General features: G+C 39.8%; 1 protein-coding gene across 1 annotated transcript; it reads right to left on the reverse strand.

Annotated features, from left to right (window-relative positions):
• Positions 1 to 454: 454 nt before the first annotated feature.
• On the reverse strand, positions 455 to 1,594 carry LOC143582516 (putative F-box protein At3g10240). Its single transcript, XM_077065056.1, has one exon. The coding sequence runs from the start codon at positions 1,592 to 1,594 to the stop codon at positions 455 to 457; it is 1,140 nt and encodes a 379-aa protein (XP_076921171.1).
• Positions 1,595 to 23,955: the final 22,361 nt, after the last annotated feature.

The raw sequence follows: 23,955 nt of genomic DNA on the forward strand, positions 1-23,955 counted from the left end.
TTGGATAAACGAGAACTGATAATAATCCAAAATATTTCAATTGATTATATGAACATCAAGATACAAACTATTTTGTGTTTGGGTTCTCTCTCTCTAACTTTCCCTTTTGCAAATCAAAGAAATTGTAACTCGTAAAATTCTTGATCCAGCCTGAAAAGAGTTGTTATGTACATATTTGGGCATGGAGAAATGATTATATGACCATGGTTTTTACTCTCTTGACCTTTCAATTTACAACTCATAAAATTCTCACTGATCTATTAACAAATTGGTGCTTTATTATTTAAATAGTCTAACTAAAGTGAACTTAAAAAAAAAAACAAAGAACATGTTTTCAGGCCCAAGAAGAAACAACATTTCAGACTGAGAGCATGTTTTAGATATTAATTAATATGATTCATAGTTAACTGAATGGGTATTCATTCTCTCAGGACACAAATTCAGAACAAGAAAACTAGTAATTCGAAATACAGTGATAAAAGCTTAATTTGCTTAATCTGATCGGTTGTTTTTCTTTTTTTTTTTTACCCGATGATTTTCTTTTCTCACACGAAGTCACAATATCTAACAGTTCAAGGCTTTTAGCACACATACTCATTCCAACAATGCGAGAAGAACTATTCAGGTCCTGCAGAGTCCATAAATGCATTTCTTTCACAGGACTATAAACTTGGATCCCCTTTGAGTAATGGTGGAGCAGTAAATCGCCATTGGCCGAACGTTGAAAAACTCTCCTAACTCCTTTAAATGGATTGCTGTTCAGTTTATAAACAACTGACCAAGAAGCAGTGCCATTGTGTTCTCCCCTCACCCAGATTCTGCTCGTATCATGTTTAGACGAAATCACCGCTAGACAACCGTCGATGATTGTTACTAGACCGGTTTCCCAAGTTGGTTTGGGCAACTCGATTGTAGAAAAAACCTCAGAGCTCAAATCGAATGCCATTATATAATAACGGCATACGTCAGGTGTTAAACTTAAACACCTTTTTGCCACCCAATGCAACGCTCCGTTGAAAAGACACTGATAAGAATTCAAATCACAAACTCGAGTAGTCGGGGAAGCAATCGCATGCCAAGTGCGTGTCTTTAACGTGTAAACAAACGAACCTACTTTCGACATCCACAAAATCTTGTAATCGCTTATGACTGGGTCGAAACCAAACCCTACCGCACGCGAATAAAAACCAAATGAAGGAGGATCAGGCACGGTTACTTTGCGCCTAATCGAAGGGTTCCATAGACAAGTACCGTTCCCGAATTCGTAAACACAAAGGATTCCATTACATGAACCAGCAATGATGAAGCTTTTGAAAGGATACTCGAGTGGTGTTATGCCATCATAAGGATTGCTATTACTTGACAGTTGGCCTTCAGAATGTAACGTATAGATGCGTTTAACAAGTGGTCCGCTTTGGTAACTAGCGATCATGACTTGGTTGGGAGTACGAAGAGTGAGGAGTCGAATGAAAGTGGGGCTGCCAATGAAGGCGTATAATGATTTGGATGCTGATCTCAGTCGGAGAAGGGTTTTGGTTTCTAGTCTTGACAGGATATCAACGATCAGATCCAAAGGCAGAACCTCGTATGACATGGCTCTGCAACTTGAAACCTAGACGATTAATAGGACGAAGAAAGATAGGGCTTTTGGGTTTTTTCTAGGTATTATTATGATTTAAATATGTTCTTTTTGTGGGCCTAATATTGTTTACTTCTAAGTCCTCTAGTAAGGCCCATTAATTTTATAAGTTTAATAGTTAGTACTTCATTAATTTTGCAATATATTGTTGTATGCGTTCATGTGGTTTATGAGCGGGATCAATTTGAGTCTCTATTTTATAATGTAGCGTGTTTTAAGTCCTCGTCGTCCTTGTTTAGCAACACTTTCGTCCATCCCTCTATCTCCCGTTAAAATGAACAAACCAGTGAAATTGTATCTTTACCCTAATCTCTTTTCTGTATTCTATGCATGTTCTCCCTCTCTCCATCGATCACCACCCACATCAACCACCGAGTACCACCTCAACACCAACTAACATCTCCACTGTCGTCATCTTCCACCCCACCCACTCCACACATCTAGCAAGCACCGCCATCACCTCTGCCACCCAACACCATAGAGAAACCCTAGACCCTAATATAATCAATTTGCATGATTTATACTTTGAATTAGACTTTAATTGGTAAAAATTAAGTAGCAAACAATACCAAATCACACAATTGGTAATTAAAGTGATGAGAATACACTAAAAATGGGCTACGGCCTCACTTTTTTCAAAAACGGATTGCCACCCTTTTGCTTAAAAGCGTGGCTAAAGGTTAAATTTTACATTTCTAAACCTCTTAAGTCACACATTTCATGTACTCACGTGAACTTTGTATAACAGCTCAAGATCTTTAGCCACGCCTAATGAAAAATACGCGACCATTGTTAGCAGTATGAAACCTTTAACCACACTTTTAGAATAAGTATGACATTTACTAGCCTTGCTAGGAAAAGTGTGTGACCAACTGCCACGGTATTTGATTCATGTGACCAAAAACATAACCTATAGCCACACTTAAAGAAATAAATGTGACAGTTATTAGCCACACTCGTGAAGTGTGGCCATATGTAACCGACTACCATGGTATTTGTTTGATATTTTATTCATGTGACCAAAAACACAAGTTTTGCCACACTTTAAGGAAAAAGTGTGACATTTAGTAGCCACGCTTGACTAGTGTAGCCAAATGTGACCAACAATCATATGCATTTATTTTGTACTTTATCTAAAAAGCTTATAGATGTGGCTACTTATAGTAGCTTGTGTGACTAAAACCAATAACTGTTAGGTCAATTATCAAGGTTTAAATGTGTGTTTAAATGTGTGCAATTTTCATGGTTTTTGTTTGATAATGTGCGGCTAAAATATAATACATATGGCCACTTATAATAGTTTGTGTGACCAAAGTGTAGTGTTTAATACTTATAACTATAAGTATTTTATGGCCGGTCAAACTTCTTTTACTTTGTGTGGCTAAAATTAATGATGGCTTTTCACTTGCAGCTGCTGGTAGGGGTGTTCAAAGTCTTTCGGATATCCGAATATTTCGGATAATGGATTTCACTATCCGAAATTTCGGATATCCGAACTTCAGATATTTGAAATTTCGGATATACGTTCGATTAGTGAAATGGATATCCGAATTTAAAAAAAAATAAAAGATAAGGAATCTGTGAATATGATAGAACTTGTAAAAATCATCATGTGAAGTTGAGCTGACGAATTTGTAAATTGGATCAGTAAATTGAAACTACAACAAATATTATAAGAGCATCCACAATAGAAGATTTTTGTGATGTTTTTGAGAAAAAAGGATGATGTAGAGGAGAGATGGTGTGACATGGAGAAGAGAATGTGTATGGAGATTCTTGGTGAAGAATAGATGAAGAATGTGTTTGTGAGAGAGATGAATGAGAGAGAAAGGAAGAGAAAGAGGATGTTTTTTGGGTCCAAGTGTCATGCAGGCATCCAAAAACACTCATAAAAACACCGTCTATTGCTGATGGTCTAAATTGAAGCAATAGAAGTACAGAAAATTATGGAACTGTAGAAATCAGATTTCGTCTCAACTCAGTACATCTGAAATCTGAACCGGCGAGATGTCCAGTCATCCTCCGGAGAAAGCAAGATGCCATGGCATCTGAACCACCACTGTCGAGTTATCCTCCGATGTAGGCGAGATGCAAACGCGTCTAACCACCGGACGCCGGTTCTAATGGATGATGAACGAGATCTGAAGAATCATAGGTTGTGACAGTAGCAGTGTGTTTACAATTTGAAAGGTTTAGGCTTCCATATAGTTCTTTTTTGTTATATATAATAGATAATTAAAAAACTAAATTTAAGTTTTCGGATATTGGATATCCGAAATATTCGAAAATTTTCATAATTACTATCCGAATCCGAAATTTCGAATATCCAAGATTCGAATATCTGAAATTTTGGATAATTCGGATTCCGATTTTCAGATATTTCGGATTCGGATTTTTGTATAATTTGGATTCGGATTTTTTTAACACCCCAAGCTGCCGGCAAACTTAAAATCAATATCTCTATAAGTTGTGAAGTGACCAGACAATTTTATAACTCTATAACTTAAATATCTTCGATTCGAAGATATCCACACATATCGACAAAAATCACATTTTGAAGCCTTAATTTCGTCTTCGTCATCAGTATTATGTTCGATCAACATTGGGTTCTTTTAAAGCTAAATGTTTGTAATCTAATAGATTATTATATAATTTTTAGGGCACAATCAAAGTCCGGTTGCAGGAGAAAGATTACAACTAATGAGGATTATTTGAAATTTTAGGTTGATGTGCTAATACACTAAAAAGTTTTCACATCAACCTGTAATCTATAAATCTCTCACAAGATCATAAGTTTCTGAAATACCTTCATGTCCGCCGAATGAACCATCCCAACAAACGAGCAAATGGACCATATAGAGAGCTCAAACACATAAAGACAGGATAAAAGCATCTTGATAAAAAGTTTTTTTTAACGGGGTCTTTAATCATTTGAGGTCTTGGTTTACTCTGTTGCTAGTCAAGATGCTTCGTTTGGAGAACATGTAGATATTTCAAAAACATTGTTTAGAAAACTCATGGTTTTATGAGGGATCTGTACATCACATGGTATTTGTTATTTTCTGTTATTTGTGAAGTTCACAAAAGTTTGTTGGTTATCTTATGTTCCTATCCTCGTTCATTATGATCAATCTTGTCGAAATATCATTCAAAAAATCTATCCCAACTTCAATGTTTTCGTTTCTTTCAATTTTAAGATGTCTTAAAATTTTCACTATTTTCGTTAATCAAATTAGAAAGTTCACATTTTTTAGAAATATTTTGTACATTGATGATCTTCTGGTTTTACATTTAAAGTAAATTAAAACTTTTATTATCTCACAAAGTTATGTTTTAAAAACATTTTGTAACCCACACGATGGAACAAATTATGTGGGCCATCCGACGATCTAAGTAATTATGGATGCATACGTAATTATCCAAATCTTCGCGAAAATCATAGTACGTGTAATTGTGTGTCATAATCAAGAACCGAAAGTAGTTTTGGGTAACGGTACAAATGTAAAGATTATAAGGACATGGTGAATATGCCGTTGGTACATCCTATATATAAGTACTCTTATCGGATTTTCATTTGAAGCATTGGTCCTAATGTTCGAAGTTCCATGTTATGTTAAAACTGTAAATTTTATTTAAAAAGTTTTTTTTTCCTAAAATGTAATTATTTTTAACACTGTTCGTGTTTTAGTTTCCTTAATTTCAGGACGAAATTTCCAAAAGTATTTCCAAAAGTAGGGAAGATTGTAACATCTCGGATTTTTCGTATTTGAATTGTTTATGTTTAACCCGACTCGGAATGTATTTTGGATCTTTTGAATTATTTAAATCTTGTATTTATTAGTCTTTAACTTGGTTCAACTTATTTTATGTTCTCCTAACTTTCAAATGCTTAGAAACCTTTAAAATCGCTTAAAATGGCTAAAAGTGAATTTATGAAAGTACAAGGACTAAATATAACATTTTAGAAAAATCTAGTAAAAATATACCCGCCGCGCATTGTGACGGATTTTCCTGAGTTGGCCGCGTAGCGCGGGCAACGTGCAGATCAACAAAAGTCCGTTTTTTTGTTTGTTTATTCATTTTCGATGGTCCAAATCTCTTCTTAACCGATTTATTTTTCAACATGTAGCAACATGTAAGCTCCAAGTAAATGTACCTAGACCTATTTTAATTATCTAACTCATTTTCTTGTTCAATAAGATTAAATATTTCGGGTTTATTGTTTGATTTACTTCCTAAACGAGCCTGTTTACTTATTATAGTATTAACAAACGATTTTAACCTTTACTATTTGTAATAATTTATCATAAAACCCTAAAACCTTCTACAACGTCAGCCACCATCACCCCAAATCTGAATTTCCTTTGATTATATGTGTTCTTCCTCAAGTTCTTTGTTCTTCGGTTTGACTTGGTGCATCAACACCTTTGACCTTGATTATCTTCTTGTTCCATTCATATTCCAGGTAAGTTGTCTTCTGTAAAATCATAGATTATTATACGAGGACTTTTGTTTAGGATATAATGATCTATGATTATCTTCTTGTTCCATTCATCTTCAAGGTAAGTTGTCTTATGTAAAATTATAGATTATTATATCCTAAACAAAAGCCCTCACTCAATTTCATAGATTGAAGAGTCTCGATGGTCAATTTGATCCCGGCTCGTTAAAGGACTTAATAGTTAAATCTTTTGACTATTCGATTTCTCTAACTTTTGGTCGGAACTAGCTTTTGGGCCGAAAGACTTTTATGTTTTTTTTTTGGAATTTTGAGTGTACTGGTCAGAGCCTGACTCCTGGCGCGGAGTTTGGATTCTGAACAGCACCAGCTCGCTTAAACATTAAATATTTCATATCTTGAGTTTTACACATCCGTTTGATCTGATTCCAGCAGCTATGATCTCGTTTATAATTATAGTTTATTATCCCAAAGTTGTAGGTTATTTTATGTCGAATCAATCAGCAAGTTAATTTCCTAGTTTACTAATATTTTATTATTATCTCGCCTAACCTTTAAGGTGAGTAATCACTCCCCTATTTTACAACTTTTAAATCTTTTGGGGACCTTATACGTACCTTATAATAATGCTTTTATATATATCTTAGTTACATCACTTGCAAATCTCAAATATTGTGTTGTTGATCTGTAACATCCTAAAATTTTAATGTTGAATAAAGGAAGTTATGTTTAGTGATTTCGCGTGATTAATTAATATCGGGTAAGGAGCGGACCATGGACTTGAATTAATTGAGATGGGTTAAACGAGAATGGGCCTTAGATCCATGGGATTTCAGGGATATAAATATCCCCTAAACCCAAAAATATCTTCCATTTCCACCTATTCCAAACACACTCCAAAAACACACTACACCACAACTTCGCCGGCGGCCGGAACCGGGCAGATCCGAGGAGAGGAACGGGCAGATCCGAGAGAGAGAGAGAGAGCGATTAGTTGTGTTAACAAGTTAAACAAGATCCAAACAAGCTCAAAAAGGTATGATTCTTGATCTTTGAAGTTTAAAGATCTAAGTTTTATATTGTAGATACGACCGAAAATGGTCGGGAACGTAGTGGGTGATGTCGAACCATAGCAAGAGTGTTAAAATCGCCCAAAAATGCTGGACAGAAACCGAACAGCGGCTGATCTGGGCAACTTCGCCTTCAAAGCGATGAACTTCGCCTGCAAGCTAAGTTCGCCTGATGAACTTCGCCTGCAAGCTAAGTTCGCCTGATGGCAACTTCGCTGTAAAGTTAAGTTCGCCTAACTGGTAACTTCGCCTGAGGCCAAGTTCGCCTGATGACAACTTCGCCTGAAGCCAAGTTCGCCTGCTGGCAACTTCGCTGTAAAGCTAAGTTCGCCTAGCTGGTAACTTCGCCTAAAGCTAAGTTCGCCTAAGGTTTAACTTCGCCTGCAAGCTAAGTTCGCCTGATGGCAACTTCGCTGTAAATCTAAGTTCGCCTAGCTGGTAACTTCGCCTAAAGCTAAGTTCGCCTAAAGTTTAACTTCGCCTAAAGCCGAGTTCGATTAGGAAATAAATTAAAAGCGATAAGTAAAAGTAAGCTAATACTAGGCCACCAGATTAGATCAGGCGAGTATTGATACGTGTAACTCGTACAGTCAGCCGAGCTCAGTTAAAGAAGGGATTTACAGCTATCAGAAGAAAGAAGCAGAGTTCAGGTGAGTTTCTAGCCCCATTCCTTGTTATGTTTTCGGGGCTGTGTGCATACTCGATATGTTGTTAATACATTTATCCTAAGTGATAAGTGTATGTCATATGTGATATGTGTGATAGATATGAATGATTGTTTGTCGGTACGCGAACGATCTTCGGATATTGCGCATAGTGTCAGGTTAAAAATAAAGGTACGAATATTATATATCGAAGTTGTATGAATATTTCAAATGAATACTTGTCGGGGCGTGAACGATCTTCGGATATTGCACGTAACGACAAGGGGTATGGTTGTTAAATGAATGAGGTAAAGAATGCCTAGAGTGTTCTTATGTTATAATGTAAGTATGTGTATATAGGTACACGAATGGCATGTGAGTTCTACGCTCGACATAGTAAGTTAGGATGGCAAATCCCTCTAGCTTCTGTCGGACATAGACTCGGCTGGTGATGGCGTAGTTAAGGACTGCGAGCCTTATACGTGAAGTAGATGATATATGTAAACGTAGATAAGGAATGCGAACCTTATACGTAATGTAGATAGGCGTCAGCATAGGAAAGGACTGTAAACCTTATACGTGCTGTATTTGTAGCATAGGGGAGGACTGCGAACCTCGTACGTGCTATGAATTAGGTTGCAACATAGGGAAGGACTGCGAACCTTGTACGTGTTGTGGATGTATTTCAGCATAGAAAAGGACTGTGAACCTTATACGTGCTGATTTTGTAGCATAGGGGAGGACTGCGAACCTCGTACGTGCTATGAATTAGGTTGCAACATAGGGAAGGACTGCGAACCTTGTACGTGTTGTGGATGTATTTCAGCATAGGAAAGGACTGTGAACCTTATACGTGCTGATTTTGTAGCATAGGGGAGGACTGCGAACCTCGTACGTGCTATGAATTAGGTTGCAACATAGGGAAGGACTGCGAACCTTGTACGTGTTGTCGATGTACTATGGTATAGGGAAGGACCGCGATCCTTGTACGTACCATAAATGGTGAACATAGGTAAGGACTGCGAACCTTGTACGTGTTCACGACCTTCAGTACAGGTATAGACGGTGAACTATGAACGTACTATCGGTAGACTGAGGTTAGTGATTGTAGATATGTATGTATGTATGGTAGCAAGTATGTATGTAGAACAGAAGGGTAACTAGTGAAGTATGGATATGTATCTACGGATATGTGTGTATGTGTATGTATTGTATGGCGTTCGATTAACTAGAACTCACTCAGCGTAGCTGACTTTTAGTATGCACGCAGGTGAGCTGATTATAGAGTTAGCATGAGGATGACACACGGCATGGATTGAACGGCTGGCATCTGAAGAAAGAAGTAAAGATGTTTTAAATATAAAGTTTTGTGTTATGGTATCAAAGAAAAGATTTAATGTTTTGTAACAAATGATTGATGTTTTATATTCCGCGAAAAGTTTTAATAAACTCTGATTTGAAGAACTGTGTTTATGAGTAAATCCGACGCTAAAGTAGGGTCACCGGGTTCGGGGCCTTACAAGTTGGTATCAGAGCAAAGTTCGAGAGATTTAAGCATCCTACATGCTTAGACTCAAACAGAGTATGGGATTTAAGTAAGAAAGGGAAGAAGATGCCAGTTCGAGAATGCCATGTGTCGCTCAAGTAAGATCAGTAAAGGTAAAGTGTATGATTAAATGATATATGTTAATGAGAAAGGAAAGATATGTGAACGATAAGGATAGAAATAATTGATTGTTTGATTTGACTAACTGCTTAAGTAGAACCAGCACAAAGAGACTCATAAAGGGAAGTGTATGGGACACGGAAAGCAATGTGATCAGCTAGTCACAGCTGGCCACTGTTATTACCTCTTAGCCTTGCTATCCTTGTACTATATAGTTCCTTGAGTGATGATGTTTGTGTTTTCCCTTTTAGAATACTGATGGCTGGAGCTGGAGAATTTGTGGAAACTGGGGGTCGCACTGGACGTCGTGGCAGGCCTCGTCTTGTCCGGCAACCCTCGGTAGAAGAAGCTTCCCACACCGAAGATGAAGGAAGCGCAGCTGGAGGAGACCAGAACAACAACGAAGAGGTTCAACTTAGCCCTGCAGTTCAAGCTGTAGTTGCTGCTGTGAAGGACCTGAATCCCGAAAGATCTGCTGGAAGTCGTGAACGAGCTGCTGAAGGGGCGGGTGGTGATGGTAGGAAGGATGGGGAAGGAGAAAGAGAGGCCTCGAGTGAGGATAAGTCTGTGAAGGTCGATGACAGGAAAAGAGGCCAAGGTGGGTGCAACTATAAGTCCTTCAAGGGATGCGACCCGCCAAAGCTGACTGGGTTGGGAGACGCAATCGCTACTCTCCAATGGATAACCGCTATGGACAAGGTTATCCGCATTAGCGAATGCCGTCCCGACCAAGCTGTGGGTTATGCTACTCAGTCATTTGAGGAAGAAGCTATGTATTGGTGGGAAGGTGTGGAGCAGAGAAAGACTAGGGATGAGATCAAGGCGTTGAGATGGGACGATCTGAAGGAGTTGGTGATGAAGAAGTTCTGCGCAGATGCCGAGGGTTGAAAGGACGGAGATGAAGTTTCTGAATTTAAAGGCCGGTATGATGACGCATCGTGAGTATACTACTGAATTCAACCGACTATCTAGGTTGGTGCCTGATATGGTTGACACTGAGGTCAAAAGAATCAGATGTTATGTGAGGGGATTGCCACAAAAAGTCCGCATGTTTGTCAGGGCAAATAAACCTGCTACTTTTGACTCTGCTGTTGAACTTGCAGAAGTGGTTTATGCTGACCTGACTGAGAACGATGTGGTGGTGGGGGAAAAGAAGGAGAAGAAATGGGCTACCTCTGCTAAGCGGTCTGGCGAGGTGGTGACAACAACTGATGAGAGGAAGGCCAAGGTTGGGAAAAAGGATGCGTGTAAGACGTGTGGGCGAGTGCACCCGGGGGAATGCAGGATTGGGACAGACAGGTGCTATCGATGCGGAAAGGGTGGGCATTACTCTCGAGACTGCCCTGATTGTCCAAAGTGCTACAAATGCGGAAAAGCTGACCACATGGCTAGGGATTGCAAGGAATCAGGGGCGGGAGGTGCGGAAAGATAAAGACTTGGGGAAACTACAGAGAGAAACGCTTGATGAAGGAATAATTGTTCATGCAATGGTTTTATTAAGTTACTTTTGTTTAAGGACTTGTTGTGTGTTAAGGTTTAAAACTTATGGTTATCAGTGACGTGTAATATATTGAGTAGGTTATGAATGATTATTATGTTATGATGAAATGTTGTTTTAGACAATAGTGTTAAAAGTACTAATCGGAGCCCTTGGAAGGATGAGATGAGTCTTGGTACTTCGAGGGTCTCATGGACAAGTTACCTTAAATAGCTAAAACACATGACCACCATTCGATGGCTGCAAAGTCGGGAGTAAGAAGGATAACTCAGAAAGCGAAGGCGATTCAATAAAGTGTGTAAATATAAGAAGTTTTCCTTTTACAGGGAATAAGTTTGGTTTCGGGGACGAAACCTCTTTAAGGAGGGGAGACTTGTAACATCCTAAAATTTTAATGTTGAATAAAGGAAGTTATGTTTAGTGATTTCGCGTGATTAATTAATATCGGGTAAGGAGCGGACCATGGACTTGAATTAATTGAGATGGGTTAAACGAGAATGGGCCTTAGATCCATGGGATTTCAGGGATATAATATCCCCTAAACCCAAAAATATCTTCCATTTCCACCTATTCCAAACACACTCCAAAAACACACTACACCACAACTTCGCCGGCGGCCGGAACCGGGCAGATCCGAGGAGAGGAACGGGCAGATCCGAGAGAGAGAGAGAGAGCGATTAGTTGTGTTAACAAGTTAAACGAGATCCAAACAAGCTCAAAAAGGTATGATTCTTGATCTTTGAAGTTTAAAGATCTAAGTTTTATATTGTAGATACGACTGAAAATGGTCGGGAACGTAGTGGGTGATGTCGAACCATAGCAAGAGTGTTAAAATCGCCCAAAAATGCTGGACAGAAACCGAACAGCGGCTGATCTGGGTAACTTCGCCTTCAAAGCGATGAACTTCGCCTGCAAGCTAAGTTCGCCTGATGAACTTCGCCTGCAAGCTAAGTTCGCCTGATGGCAACTTCGCTGTAAAGTTAAGTTCGCCTAACTGGTAACTTCGCCTGAGGCCAAGTTCGCCTGATGACAACTTCGCCTGAAGCCAAGTTCGCCTGCTGGCAACTTCGCTGTAAAGCTAAGTTCGCCTAGCTGGTAACTTCGCCTAAAGCTAAGTTCGCCTAAGGTTTAACTTCGCCTGCAAGCTAAGTTCGCCTGATGGCAACTTCGCTGTAAATCTAAGTTCGCCTAGCTGGTAACTTCGCCTAAAGCTAAGTTCACCTAAAGTTTAACTTCGCCTAAAGCCGAGTTCGATTAGGAAATAAATTAAAAGCGATAAGTAAAAGTAAGCTAATACTAGGCCACCAGATTAGATCAGGCGAGTATTGATACGTGTAACTCGTACAGTCAGCCGAGCTCAGTTAAAGAAGGGATTTACAGCTATCAGAAGAAAGAAGCAGAGTTCAGGTAAGTTTCTAGCCCCATTCCTTGTTATGTTTTCGGGGCTGTGTGCATACTCGATGTGTTGTTAATACATTTATCCTAAGTGATAAGTGTATGTCATATGTGATATGTGTGATAGATATGAATGATTGTTTGTCGGTACGCGAACGATCTTCGGATATTGCGCGTACTGTCAAGTTAAAAATAAAGGTACGAATATTATATATCGAAGATGTATGAATATTTCAAATGAATACTTGTCGGGGCGTGAACGATCTTCGGATATTGCACGTAACGACAAGGGGTATGGTTGTTAAATGAATGAGGTAAAGAATGCCTAGAGTGTTCTTATGTTATAATGTAAGTATGTGTATATAGGTACACAAATGGCATGTGAGTTCTACGCTCGACATAGTAAGTTAGGATGGCAAATCCCTCTAGCTTCTGTCGGACATAGACTCGGCTGGTGATGGCGTAGTTAAGGACTGCGAGCCTTATACGTGAAGTAGATGATATATGTAAACGTAGATAAGGAATGCGAACCTTATACGTAATGTAGATAGGCGTTAGCATAGGAAAGGACTGTGAACCTTATACGTGCTGATTTTGTAGCATAGGGGAGGACTGCGAACCTCGTACGTGCTATGAATTAGGTTGCAACATAGGGAAGGACTGCGAACCTTGTACGTGTTGTGGATGTACTATGGTATAGGGAAGGACCGCGATCCTTGTACGTACCATAAATGGTGAACATAGGTAAGGACTGCGAACCTTGTACGTGTTCACGACCTTGAGTACAGGTATAGACGGTGAACTATGAACGTACTATCGGTAGACCGAGGTTAGTGATTGTAGATATGTATGTATGTATGGTAGCAAGTATGTATGTAGAACAGAAGGGTAACTAGTGAAGTATGGATATGTATCTACGGATATGTGTGTATGTGTATGTATTGTATGGCGTTCGATTAACTAGAACTCACTCAGCGTAGCTGACTTTTAGTATGCACGCAGGTGAGCTGATTATAGAGTTAGCATGAGGATGACACACGGCATGGATTGAACGGCTGGCATCTAAAGAAAGAAGTAAAGATGTTTTAAATATAAAGTTTTGTGTTATGGTATCAAAGAAAAGATTTAATGTTTTGTAACAAATGATTGATGTTTTATATTCCGCGAAAAGTTTTAATAAACTCTGATTTGAAGAACTGTGTTTATGAGTAAATCCGACGCTAAAGTAGGGTCACCGGGTTCGGGGCCTTACAAGTTGGTATCAGAGCAAAGTTCGAGAGATTTAAGCATCCTACATGCTTAGACTCGAACAGAGTATGGGATTTAAGTAAGAAAGGGAAGAAGATGCCAGTTCGAGAATGCCATGTGTCGCTCAAGTAAGATCAGTAAAGGTAAAGTGTATGATTAAATGATATATGTTAATGAGAAAGGAAAGATATGTGAACGATAAGGATAGAAATAATTGATTGTTTGATTTGACTAACTGCTTAAGTAGAACCAGCACAAAGAGACTCATAAAGGGAAGTGTATGGGACACGGAAAGCAATGTGATCAGCTAGTCACAGCTGGCCACTGTTATTACCTCTTAGCCTTGCTATCCTTGTACTATATAGTTCCTTGAGTGATGATGTTTGTGTTTTCCCTTTTAGAATACTGATGGCTGGAGCTGGAGAATTTGTGGAAACTGGGGGTCGCACTGGACGTCGTGGCAGGCCTCGTCTTGTCCGGCAACCCTCGGTAGAAGAAGCTTCCCACACCGAAGATGAAGGAAGCGCAGCTGGAGGAGACCAGAACAACAACGAAGAGGTTCAACTTAGCCCTGCAGTTCAAGCTGTAGTTGCTGCTGTGAAGGACCTGAATCCCGAAAGATCTGCTGGAAGTCGTGAACGAGCTGCTGAAGGGGCGGGTGGTGATGGTAGGAAGGATGGGGAAGGAGAAAGAGAGGCCTCGAGTGAGGATAAGTCTGTGAAGGTCGATGACAGGAAAAGAGGCCAAGGTGGGTGCAACTATAAGTCCTTCAAGGGATGCGACCCGCCAAAGCTGACTGGGTTGGGAGACGCAATCGCTACTCTCCAATGGATAACCGCTATGGACAAGGTTATCCGCATTAGCGAATGCCGTCCCGACCAAGCTGTGGGTTATGCTACTCAGTCATTTGAGGAAGAAGCTATGTATTGGTGGGAAGGTGTGGAGCAGAGAAAGACTAGGGATGAGATCAAGGCGTTGAGATGGGACGATCTGAAGGAGTTGGTGATGAAGAAGTTCTGCGCAGATGCCGAGGGTTGAAAGGACGGAGATGAAGTTTCTGAATTTAAAGGCCGGTATGATGACGCATCGTGAGTATACTACTGAATTCAACCGACTATCTAGGTTGGTGCCTGATATGGTTGATACTGAGGTCAAAAGAATCAGATGTTATGTGAGGGGATTGCCACAAAAAGTCCGCATGTTTGTCAGGCAAATAAACCTGCTACTTTTGACTCTGCTGTTGAACTTGCAGAAGTGGTTTATGCTGACCTGACTGAGAACGATGTGGTGGTGGGGGAAAAGAAGGAGAAGAAATGGGCTACCTCTGCTAAGCGGTCTGGCGAGGTGGTGACAACAACTGATGAGAGGAAGGCCAAGGTTGGGAAAAAGGATGCGTGTAAGACGTGTGGGCGAGTGCACCCGGGGGAATGCAGGATTGGGACAGACAGGTGCTATCGATGCGGAAAGGGTGGGCATTACTCTCGAGACTGCCCTGATTGTCCAAAGTGCTACAAATGCGGAAAAGCTGACCACATGGCTAGGGATTGCAAGGAATCAGGGGCGGGAGGTGCGGAAAGATAAAGACTTGGGGAAACTACAGAGAGAAACGCTTGATGAAGGAATAATTGTTCATGCAATGGTTTTATTAAGTTACTTTTGTTTAAGGACTTGTTGTGTGTTAAGGTTTAAAACTTATGGTTATCAGTGACGTGTAATATATTGAGTAGGTTATGAATGATTATTATGTTATGATGAAATGTTGTTTTAGACAATAGTGTTAAAAGTACTAATCGGAGCCCTTGGAAGGATGAGATGAGTCTTGGTACTTCGAGGGTCTCATGGACAAGTTACCTTAAATAGCTAAAACACATGACCACCATTCGATGGCTGCAAAGTCGGGAGTAAGAAGGATAACTCAGAAAGCGAAGGCGATTCAATAAAGTGTGTAAATATAAGAAGTTTTCCTTTTACAGGGAATAAGTTTGGTTTCGGGGACGAAACCTCTTTAAGGAGGGGAGACTTGTAACATCCTAAAATTTTAATGTTGAATAAAGGAAGTTATGTTTAGTGATTTCGCGTGATTAATTAATATCGGGTAAGGAGCGGACCATGGACTTGAATTAATTGAGATGGGTTAAACGAGAATGGGCCTTAGATCCATGGGATTTCAGGGATATAATATCCCCTAAACCCAAAAATATCTTCCATTTCCACCTATTCCAAACACACTCCAAAAACACACTACACCACAACTTCGCCGGCGGCCGGAACCGGGCAGATCCGAGGAGAGGAACGGGCAGATCCGAGAGAGAGAGAGAGAGAGCGATTAGTTGTGTTAACAAGTTAAACGAGATCCAAACAAGCTCAAAAAGGTATGATTCTTGATCTTTGAAGTTTAAAGATCTAAGTTTTATATTGTAGATACGACTGAAAATGGTCGGGAACGTAGTGGGTGATGTCGAACCATAGCAAGAGTGTTAAAATCGCCCAAAAATGCTGGACAGAAACCGAACAGCGGCTGATCTGGGTAACTTCGCCTTCAAAGCGATGAACTTCGCCTGCAAGCTAAGTTCGCCTGATGAACTTCGCCTGCAAGCTAAGTTCGCCTGATGGCAACTTCGCTGTAAAGTTAAGTTCGCCTAACTGGTAACTTCGCCTGAGGCCAAGTTCGCCTGATGACAACTTCGCCTGAAGCCAAGTTCGCCTGCTGGCAACTTCGCTGTAAAGCTAAGTTCGCCTAGCTGGTAACTTCGCCTAAAGCTAAGTTCGCCTAAGGTTTAACTTCGCCTGCAAGCTAAGTTCGCCTGATGGCAACTTCGCTGTAAATCTAAGTTCGCCTAGCTGGTAACTTCGCCTAAAGCTAAGTTCACCTAAAGTTTAACTTCGCCTAAAGCCGAGTTCGATTAGGAAATAAATTAAAAGCGATAAGTAAAAGTAAGCTAATACTAGGCCACCAGATTAGATCAGGCGAGTATTGATACGTGTAACTCGTACAGTCAGCCGAGCTCAGTTAAAGAAGGGATTTACAGCTATCAGAAGAAAGAAGCAGAGTTCAGGTAAGTTTCTAGCCCCATTCCTTGTTATGTTTTCGGGGCTGTGTGCATACTCGATGTGTTGTTAATACATTTATCCTAAGTGATAAGTGTATGTCATATGTGATATGTGTGATAGATATGAATGATTGTTTGTCGGTACGCGAACGATCTTCGGATATTGCGCGTACTGTCAAGTTAAAAATAAAGGTACGAATATTATATATCGAAGATGTATGAATATTTCAAATGAATACTTGTCGGGGCGTGAACGATCTTCGGATATTGCACGTAACGACAAGGGGTATGGTTGTTAAATGAATGAGGTAAAGAATGCCTAGAGTGTTCTTATGTTATAATGTAAGTATGTGTATATAGGTACACAAATGGCATGTGAGTTCTACGCTCGACATAGTAAGTTAGGATGGCAAATCCCTCTAGCTTCTGTCGGACATAGACTCGGCTGGTGATGGCGTAGTTAAGGACTGCGAGCCTTATACGTGAAGTAGATGATATATGTAAACGTAGATAAGGAATGCGAACCTTATACGTAATGTAGATAGGCGTTAGCATAGGAAAGGACTGTGAACCTTATACGTGCTGATTTTGTAGCATAGGGGAGGACTGCGAACCTCGTACGTGCTATGAATTAGGTTGCAACATAGGGAAGGACTGCGAACCTTGTACGTGTTGTGGATGTACTATGGTATAGGGAAGGACCGCGATCCTTGTACGTACCATAAATGGTGAACATAGGTAAGGACTGCGAACCTTGTACGTGTTCACGACCTTGAGTACAGGTATAGACGGTGAACTATGAACGTACTATCGGTAGACCGAGGTTAGTGATTGTAGATATGTATGTATGTATGGTAGCAAGTATGTATGTAGAACAGAAGGGTAACTAGTGAAGTATGGATATGTATCTACGGATATGTGTGTATGTGTATGTATTGTATGGCGTTCGATTAACTAGAACTCACTCAGCGTAGCTGACTTTTAGTATGCACGCAGGTGAGCTGATTATAGAGTTAGCATGAGGATGACACACGGCATGGATTGAACGGCTGGCATCTAAAGAAAGAAGTAAAGATGTTTTAAATATAAAGTTTTGTGTTATGGTATCAAAGAAAAGATTTAATGTTTTGTAACAAATGATTGATGTTTTATATTCCGCGAAAAGTTTTAATAAACTCTGATTTGAAGAACTGTGTTTATGAGTAAATCCGACGCTAAAGTAGGGTCACCGGGTTCGGGGCCTTACAAGTTGGTATCAGAGCAAAGTTCGAGAGATTTAAGCATCCTACATGCTTAGACTCGAACAGAGTATGGGATTTAAGTAAGAAAGGGAAGAAGATGCCAGTTCGAGAATGCCATGTGTCGCTCAAGTAAGATCAGTAAAGGTAAAGTGTATGATTAAATGATATATGTTAATGAGAAAGGAAAGATATGTGAACGATAAGGATAGAAATAATTGATTGTTTGATTTGACTAACTGCTTAAGTAGAACCAGCACAAAGAGACTCATAAAGGGAAGTGTATGGGACACGGAAAGCAATGTGATCAGCTAGTCACAGCTGGCCACTGTTATTACCTCTTAGCCTTGCTATCCTTGTACTATATAGTTCCTTGAGTGATGATGTTTGTGTTTTCCCTTTTAGAATACTGATGGCTGGAGCTGGAGAATTTGTGGAAACTGGGGGTCGCACTGGACGTCGTGGCAGGCCTCGTCTTGTCCGGCAACCCTCGGTAGAAGAAGCTTCCCACACCGAAGATGAAGGAAGCGCAGCTGGAGGAGACCAGAACAACAACGAAGAGGTTCAACTTAGCCCTGCAGTTCAAGCTGTAGTTGCTGCTGTGAAGGACCTGAATCCCGAAAGATCTGCTGGAAGTCGTGAACGAGCTGCTGAAGGGGCGGGTGGTGATGGTAGGAAGGATGGGGAAGGAGAAAGAGAGGCCTCGAGTGAGGACAAGTCTGTGAAGGTCGATGACAGGAAAAGAGGCCAAGGTGGGTGCAACTATAAGTCCTTCAAGGGATGCGACCCGCCAAAGCTGACTGGGTTGGGAGACGCAATCGCTACTCTCCAATGGATAACCGCTATGGACAAGGTTATCCGCATTAGCGAATGCCGTCCCGACCAAGCTGTGGGTTATGCTACTCAGTCATTTAAGGAAGAAGCTATGTATTGGTGGGAAGGTGTGGAGCAGAGAAAGACTAGGGATGAGATCAAGGCGTTGAGATGGGACGATCTGAAGGAGTTGGTGATGAAGAAGTTCTGCGCAGATGCCGAGGGTTGAAAGGACGGAGATGAAGTTTCTGAATTTAAAGGCCGGTATGATGACGCATCGTGAGTATACTACTGAATTCAACCGACTATCTAGGTTGGTGCCTGATATGGTTGACACTGAGGTCAAAAGAATCAGATGTTATGTGAGGGGATTGCCACAAAAAGTCCGCATGTTTGTCAGGGCAAATAAACCTGCTACTTTTGACTCTGCTGTTGAACTTGCAGAAGTGGTTTATGCTGACCTGACTGAGAACGATGTGGTGGTGGGGGAAAAGAAGGAGAAGAAATGGGCTACCTCTGCTAAGCGGTCTGGCGAGGTGGTGACAACAACTGATGAGAGGAAGGCCAAGGTTGGGAAAAAGGATGCGTGTAAGACGTGTGGGCGAGTGCACCCGGGGGAATGCAGGATTGGGACAGACAGGTGCTATCGATGCGGAAAGGGTGGGCATTACTCTCGAGACTGCCCTGATTGTCCAAAGTGCTACAAATGCGGAAAAGCTGACCACATGGCTAGGGATTGCAAGGAATCAGGGGCGGGAGGTGCGGAAAGATAAAGACTTGGGGAAACTACAGAGAGAAACGCTTGATGAAGGAATAATTGTTCATGCAATGGTTTTATTAAGTTACTTTTGTTTAAGGACTTGTTGTGTGTTAAGGTTTAAAACTTATGGTTATCAGTGACGTGTAATATATTGAGTAGGTTATGAATGATTATTATGTTATGATGAAATGTTGTTTTAGACAATAGTGTTAAAAGTACTAATCGGAGCCCTTGGAAGGAAGAGATGAGTCTTGGTACTTCGAGGGTCTCATGGACAAGTTACCTTAAATAGCTAAAACACATTACCACCATTCGATGGCTGCAAAGTCGGGAGTAAGAAGGATAACTCAGAAAGCGAAGGCGATTCAATAAAGTGTGTAAATATAAGAAGTTTTCCTTTTACAGGGAATAAGTTTGGTTTCGGGGACGAAACCTCTTTAAGGAGGGGAGACTTGTAACATCCTAAAATTTTAATGTTGAATAAAGGAAGTTATGTTTAGTGATTTCGCGTGATTAATTAATATCGGGTAAGGAGCGGACCATGGACTTGGATTAATTGAGATGGGTTAAACGAGAATGGGCCTTAGATCCATGGGATTTCAGGGATATAATATCCCCTAAACCCAAAAATATCTTCCATTTCCACCTATTCCAAACACACTCCAAAAACACACTACACCACAACTTCGCCGGCGGCCGGAACCGGGCAGATCCGAGGAGAGGAACGGGCAGATCCGAGAGAGAGAGAGAGCGATTAGTTGTGTTAACAAGTTAAACGAGATCCAAACAAGCTCAAAAAGGTATGATTCTTGATCTTTGAAGTTTAAAGATCTAAGTTTTATATTGTAGATACGACTGAAAATGGTCGGGAACGTAGTGGGTGATGTCGAACCATAGCAAGAGTGTTAAAATCGCCCAAAAATGCTGGACAGAAACCGAACAGCGGCTGATCTGGGTAACTTCGCCTTCAAAGCGATGAACTTCGCCTGCAAGCTAAGTTCGCCTGATGAACTTCGCCTGCAAGCTAAGTTCGCCTGATGGCAACTTCGCTGTAAAGTTAAGTTCGCCTAACTGGTAACTTCGCCTGAGGCCAAGTTCGCCTGATGACAACTTCGCCTGAAGCCAAGTTCGCCTGCTGGCAACTTCGCTGTAAAGCTAAGTTCGCCTAGCTGGTAACTTCGCCTAAAGCTAAGTTCGCCTAAGGTTTAACTTCGCCTGCAAGCTAAGTTCGCCTGATGGCAACTTCGCTGTAAATCTAAGTTCGCCTAGCTGGTAACTTCGCCTAAAGCTAAGTTCACCTAAAGTTTAACTTCGCCTAAAGCCGAGTTCGATTAGGAAATAAATTAAAAGCGATAAGTAAAAGTAAGCTAATACTAGGCCACCAGATTAGATCAGGCGAGTATTGATACGTGTAACTCGTACAGTCAGCCGAGCTCAGTTAAAGAAGGGATTTACAGCTATCAGAAGAAAGAAGCAGAGTTCAGGTAAGTTTCTAGCCCCATTCCTTGTTATGTTTTCCGGGCTGTGTGCATACTCGATGTGTTGTTAATACATTTATCCTAAGTGATAAGTGTATGTCATATGTGATATGTGTGATAGATATGAATGATTGTTTGTCGGTACGCGAACGATCTTCGGATATTGCGCGTACTGTCAAGTTAAAAATAAAGGTACGAATATTATATATCGAAGATGTATGAATATTTCAAATGAATACTTGTCGGGGCGTGAACGATCTTCGGATATTGCACGTAACGACAAGGGGTATGGTTGTTAAATGAATGAGGTAAAGAATGCCTAGAGTGTTCTTATGTTATAATGTAAGTATGTGTATATAGGTACACGAATGGCATGTGAGTTCTACGCTCGACATAGTAAGTTGGGATGGCAAATCCCTCTAGCTTCTGTCGGACATAGACTCGGCTGGTGATGGCGTAGTTAAGGACTGCGAGCCTTATACGTGAAGTAGATGATATATGTAAACGTAGATAAGGAATGCGAACCTTATACGTAATGTAGATAGGCGTCAGCATAGGAAAGGACTGTGAACCTTATACGTGCTGATTTTGTAGCATAGGGGAGGACTGCGAACCTCGTACGTGCTATGAATTAGGTTGCAACATAGGGAAGGACTGCGAACCTTGTACGTGTTGTGGATGTACTATGGTATAGGGAATGACCGCGATCCTTGTACGTACCATAAATGGTGAACATAGGTAAGGACTGTGAACCTTGTACGTGTTCACGACCTTGAGTACAGGTATAGACGGTGAACTATGAACGTACTATCGGTAGACTGAGGTTAATGATTGTAGATATGTATGTATGTATGGTAGCAAGTATGTATGTAGAACAGAAGGGTAACTAGTGAAGTATGGATATGTATCTACGGATATGTGTGTATGTGTATGTATTGTATGGCGTTCGATTAACTAGAACTCACTCAGCGTAGCTGACTTTTAGTATGCACGCAGGTGAGCTGATTATAGAGTTAGCATGAGGATGACACACGGCATGGATTGAACGGCTGGCATCTGAAGAAAGAAGTAAAGATGTTTTAAATATAAAGTTTTGTGTTATGGTATCAAAGAAAAGATTTAATGTTTTGTAACAAATGATTGATATTTTATATTCCGCGAAAAGTTTTAATAAACTCTGATTTGAAGAACTGTGTTTATGAGTAAATCCGACGCTAAAGTAGGGTCACCGGGTTCGGGGCCTTACATGATCAATTGAATATTATATGTTATTTGCCTACTTGCTCATTTGTTTAATTATCGCATTCGGAGAGATCCATCATAATCATATTAAAGTATGATCATACGCCGTCTTAGTAGTCAAAGTCCGATTCGCTAGGCAATGGTCAACCAACACCTTTATGTGTATTTCTTTCGTCTTAGTAGCCAAAGCCCGATCCGCTAGACAACGGTCAAACGACACCAATTATTTGCTCATTATTTGTTTAATATTTAATTATTGATACTGATTTGCATATTTCTTATATAACATATTTTATTATCAAAATCTAAGGATTACTTATTCAAAATGTGTTGTTGATAAATATATTTATTTTGTATGCATATTTCAGGTTATTCTTTGTATGGTTGAAGTGTTTGAAGAACATTTAGAAAAGACTTTAGGTTATTGATAAAAAGACAAGATGTTATTATTGTTTGGTTTTATTTGTAATTGATTGAGACTTGTGTACTTTGTTGGATTTAAATAAATAAATTAGATATTGTCATATAACTTTTGCATGATAGTTTCTTGTGAGCTGTGAACCAACAGTTCGCACCCCGAAATTTTCGCCGTAGGTTGGGGTGTGACAACACTGGATTTTTCAAATGAAAAAAAATAAAATAAAGTCCATTATTTGAAATAAAGACATAAAATTAAAGGTAAAACATGAAATATGTAGTACAAACAATAAGAATGCTATAATTTCAAATTTACATTCGTATGAAAAACATAGAGAGAGATTAAATATTGATTATGTGATAGGTATTTATGAAGTAAAAAAAAAAAGAAGGAATTGACGGTTTCAAAAAAAGTGAACAACTCGAATTTATAATTTTTCAGTAAAAAATATGAATTGTATAACTCCAATTTTTTTAGGTATAATTAATTATGATTTTAATATTTAAAAGTTCTTTTAGAATGATTATGATTAGAATATTAAATTTAAGATAAATAATCACATACTTGGAAATTTAAATTAAATAGCATAATTAAAACTTTATACATATATGAAGTGAGAAGCATTGCATAATTCAAACTGAATTTACGAGTCCTTATTTTTAAAAATTGTTGACTTCCTTAATAAAAACTAAGGTATACATTGAGCATAATTATATTTTAGATATTAAATTGTTATAAATGATCATTAATGTGTGCATAATAACGTTGACCTGCAACTAACGGCGTTAGGATTTTGTTATTTGGACCGTTGGGAACAAATACGTTAAAATTTGGGACCGTCAGCAGCCAATTTGTTATTTAGGACCGACAGTGACCAAAAGACAATAGTTAGGATTACTGAAAACCAATAAACCTACTATCTTTAAATGTATTGAAAATGTTGTAATTTATGGGTCAAATAATTTACACCTATTACCTATGGATAACATGGATTAAGAAGAAGAGAGATTAGAAGATTTATGCTATGAGTGAATGTGGTTAGGACAACTAAGCATCATTATTTTTGTTTATTAGTATAAGTAAGATCTCTTCTATTAATCACAATTGGTCTTCCGGTCTAATGATATAAGAGTGATGGTTAAGGCTTTGGATCTTAACATTGTAACTTGAAACCTGACTCAATGGGTTTTCCCCACAATGGTGGGTTTCTCCTTGATGGGTTTTTGGGTGAGTCAGGTTGAAACGCCAAAATCAGTATGGACGGTTGGCATCTCGTCCCAGAAAAGCTGGGGATGATTCCGAAGGTTGTTATAAAATTTCTTCTATTAATCTATCTT

This window comes from Bidens hawaiensis, unplaced genomic scaffold, assembly GCF_021521415.1.
Source record: "Bidens hawaiensis isolate Kalapana, Puna unplaced genomic scaffold, B.hawaiensis_p1.1 tig00031772_1, whole genome shotgun sequence".
In the NCBI taxonomy this organism is placed as follows: domain Eukaryota; kingdom Viridiplantae; phylum Streptophyta; class Magnoliopsida; order Asterales; family Asteraceae; genus Bidens; species Bidens hawaiensis.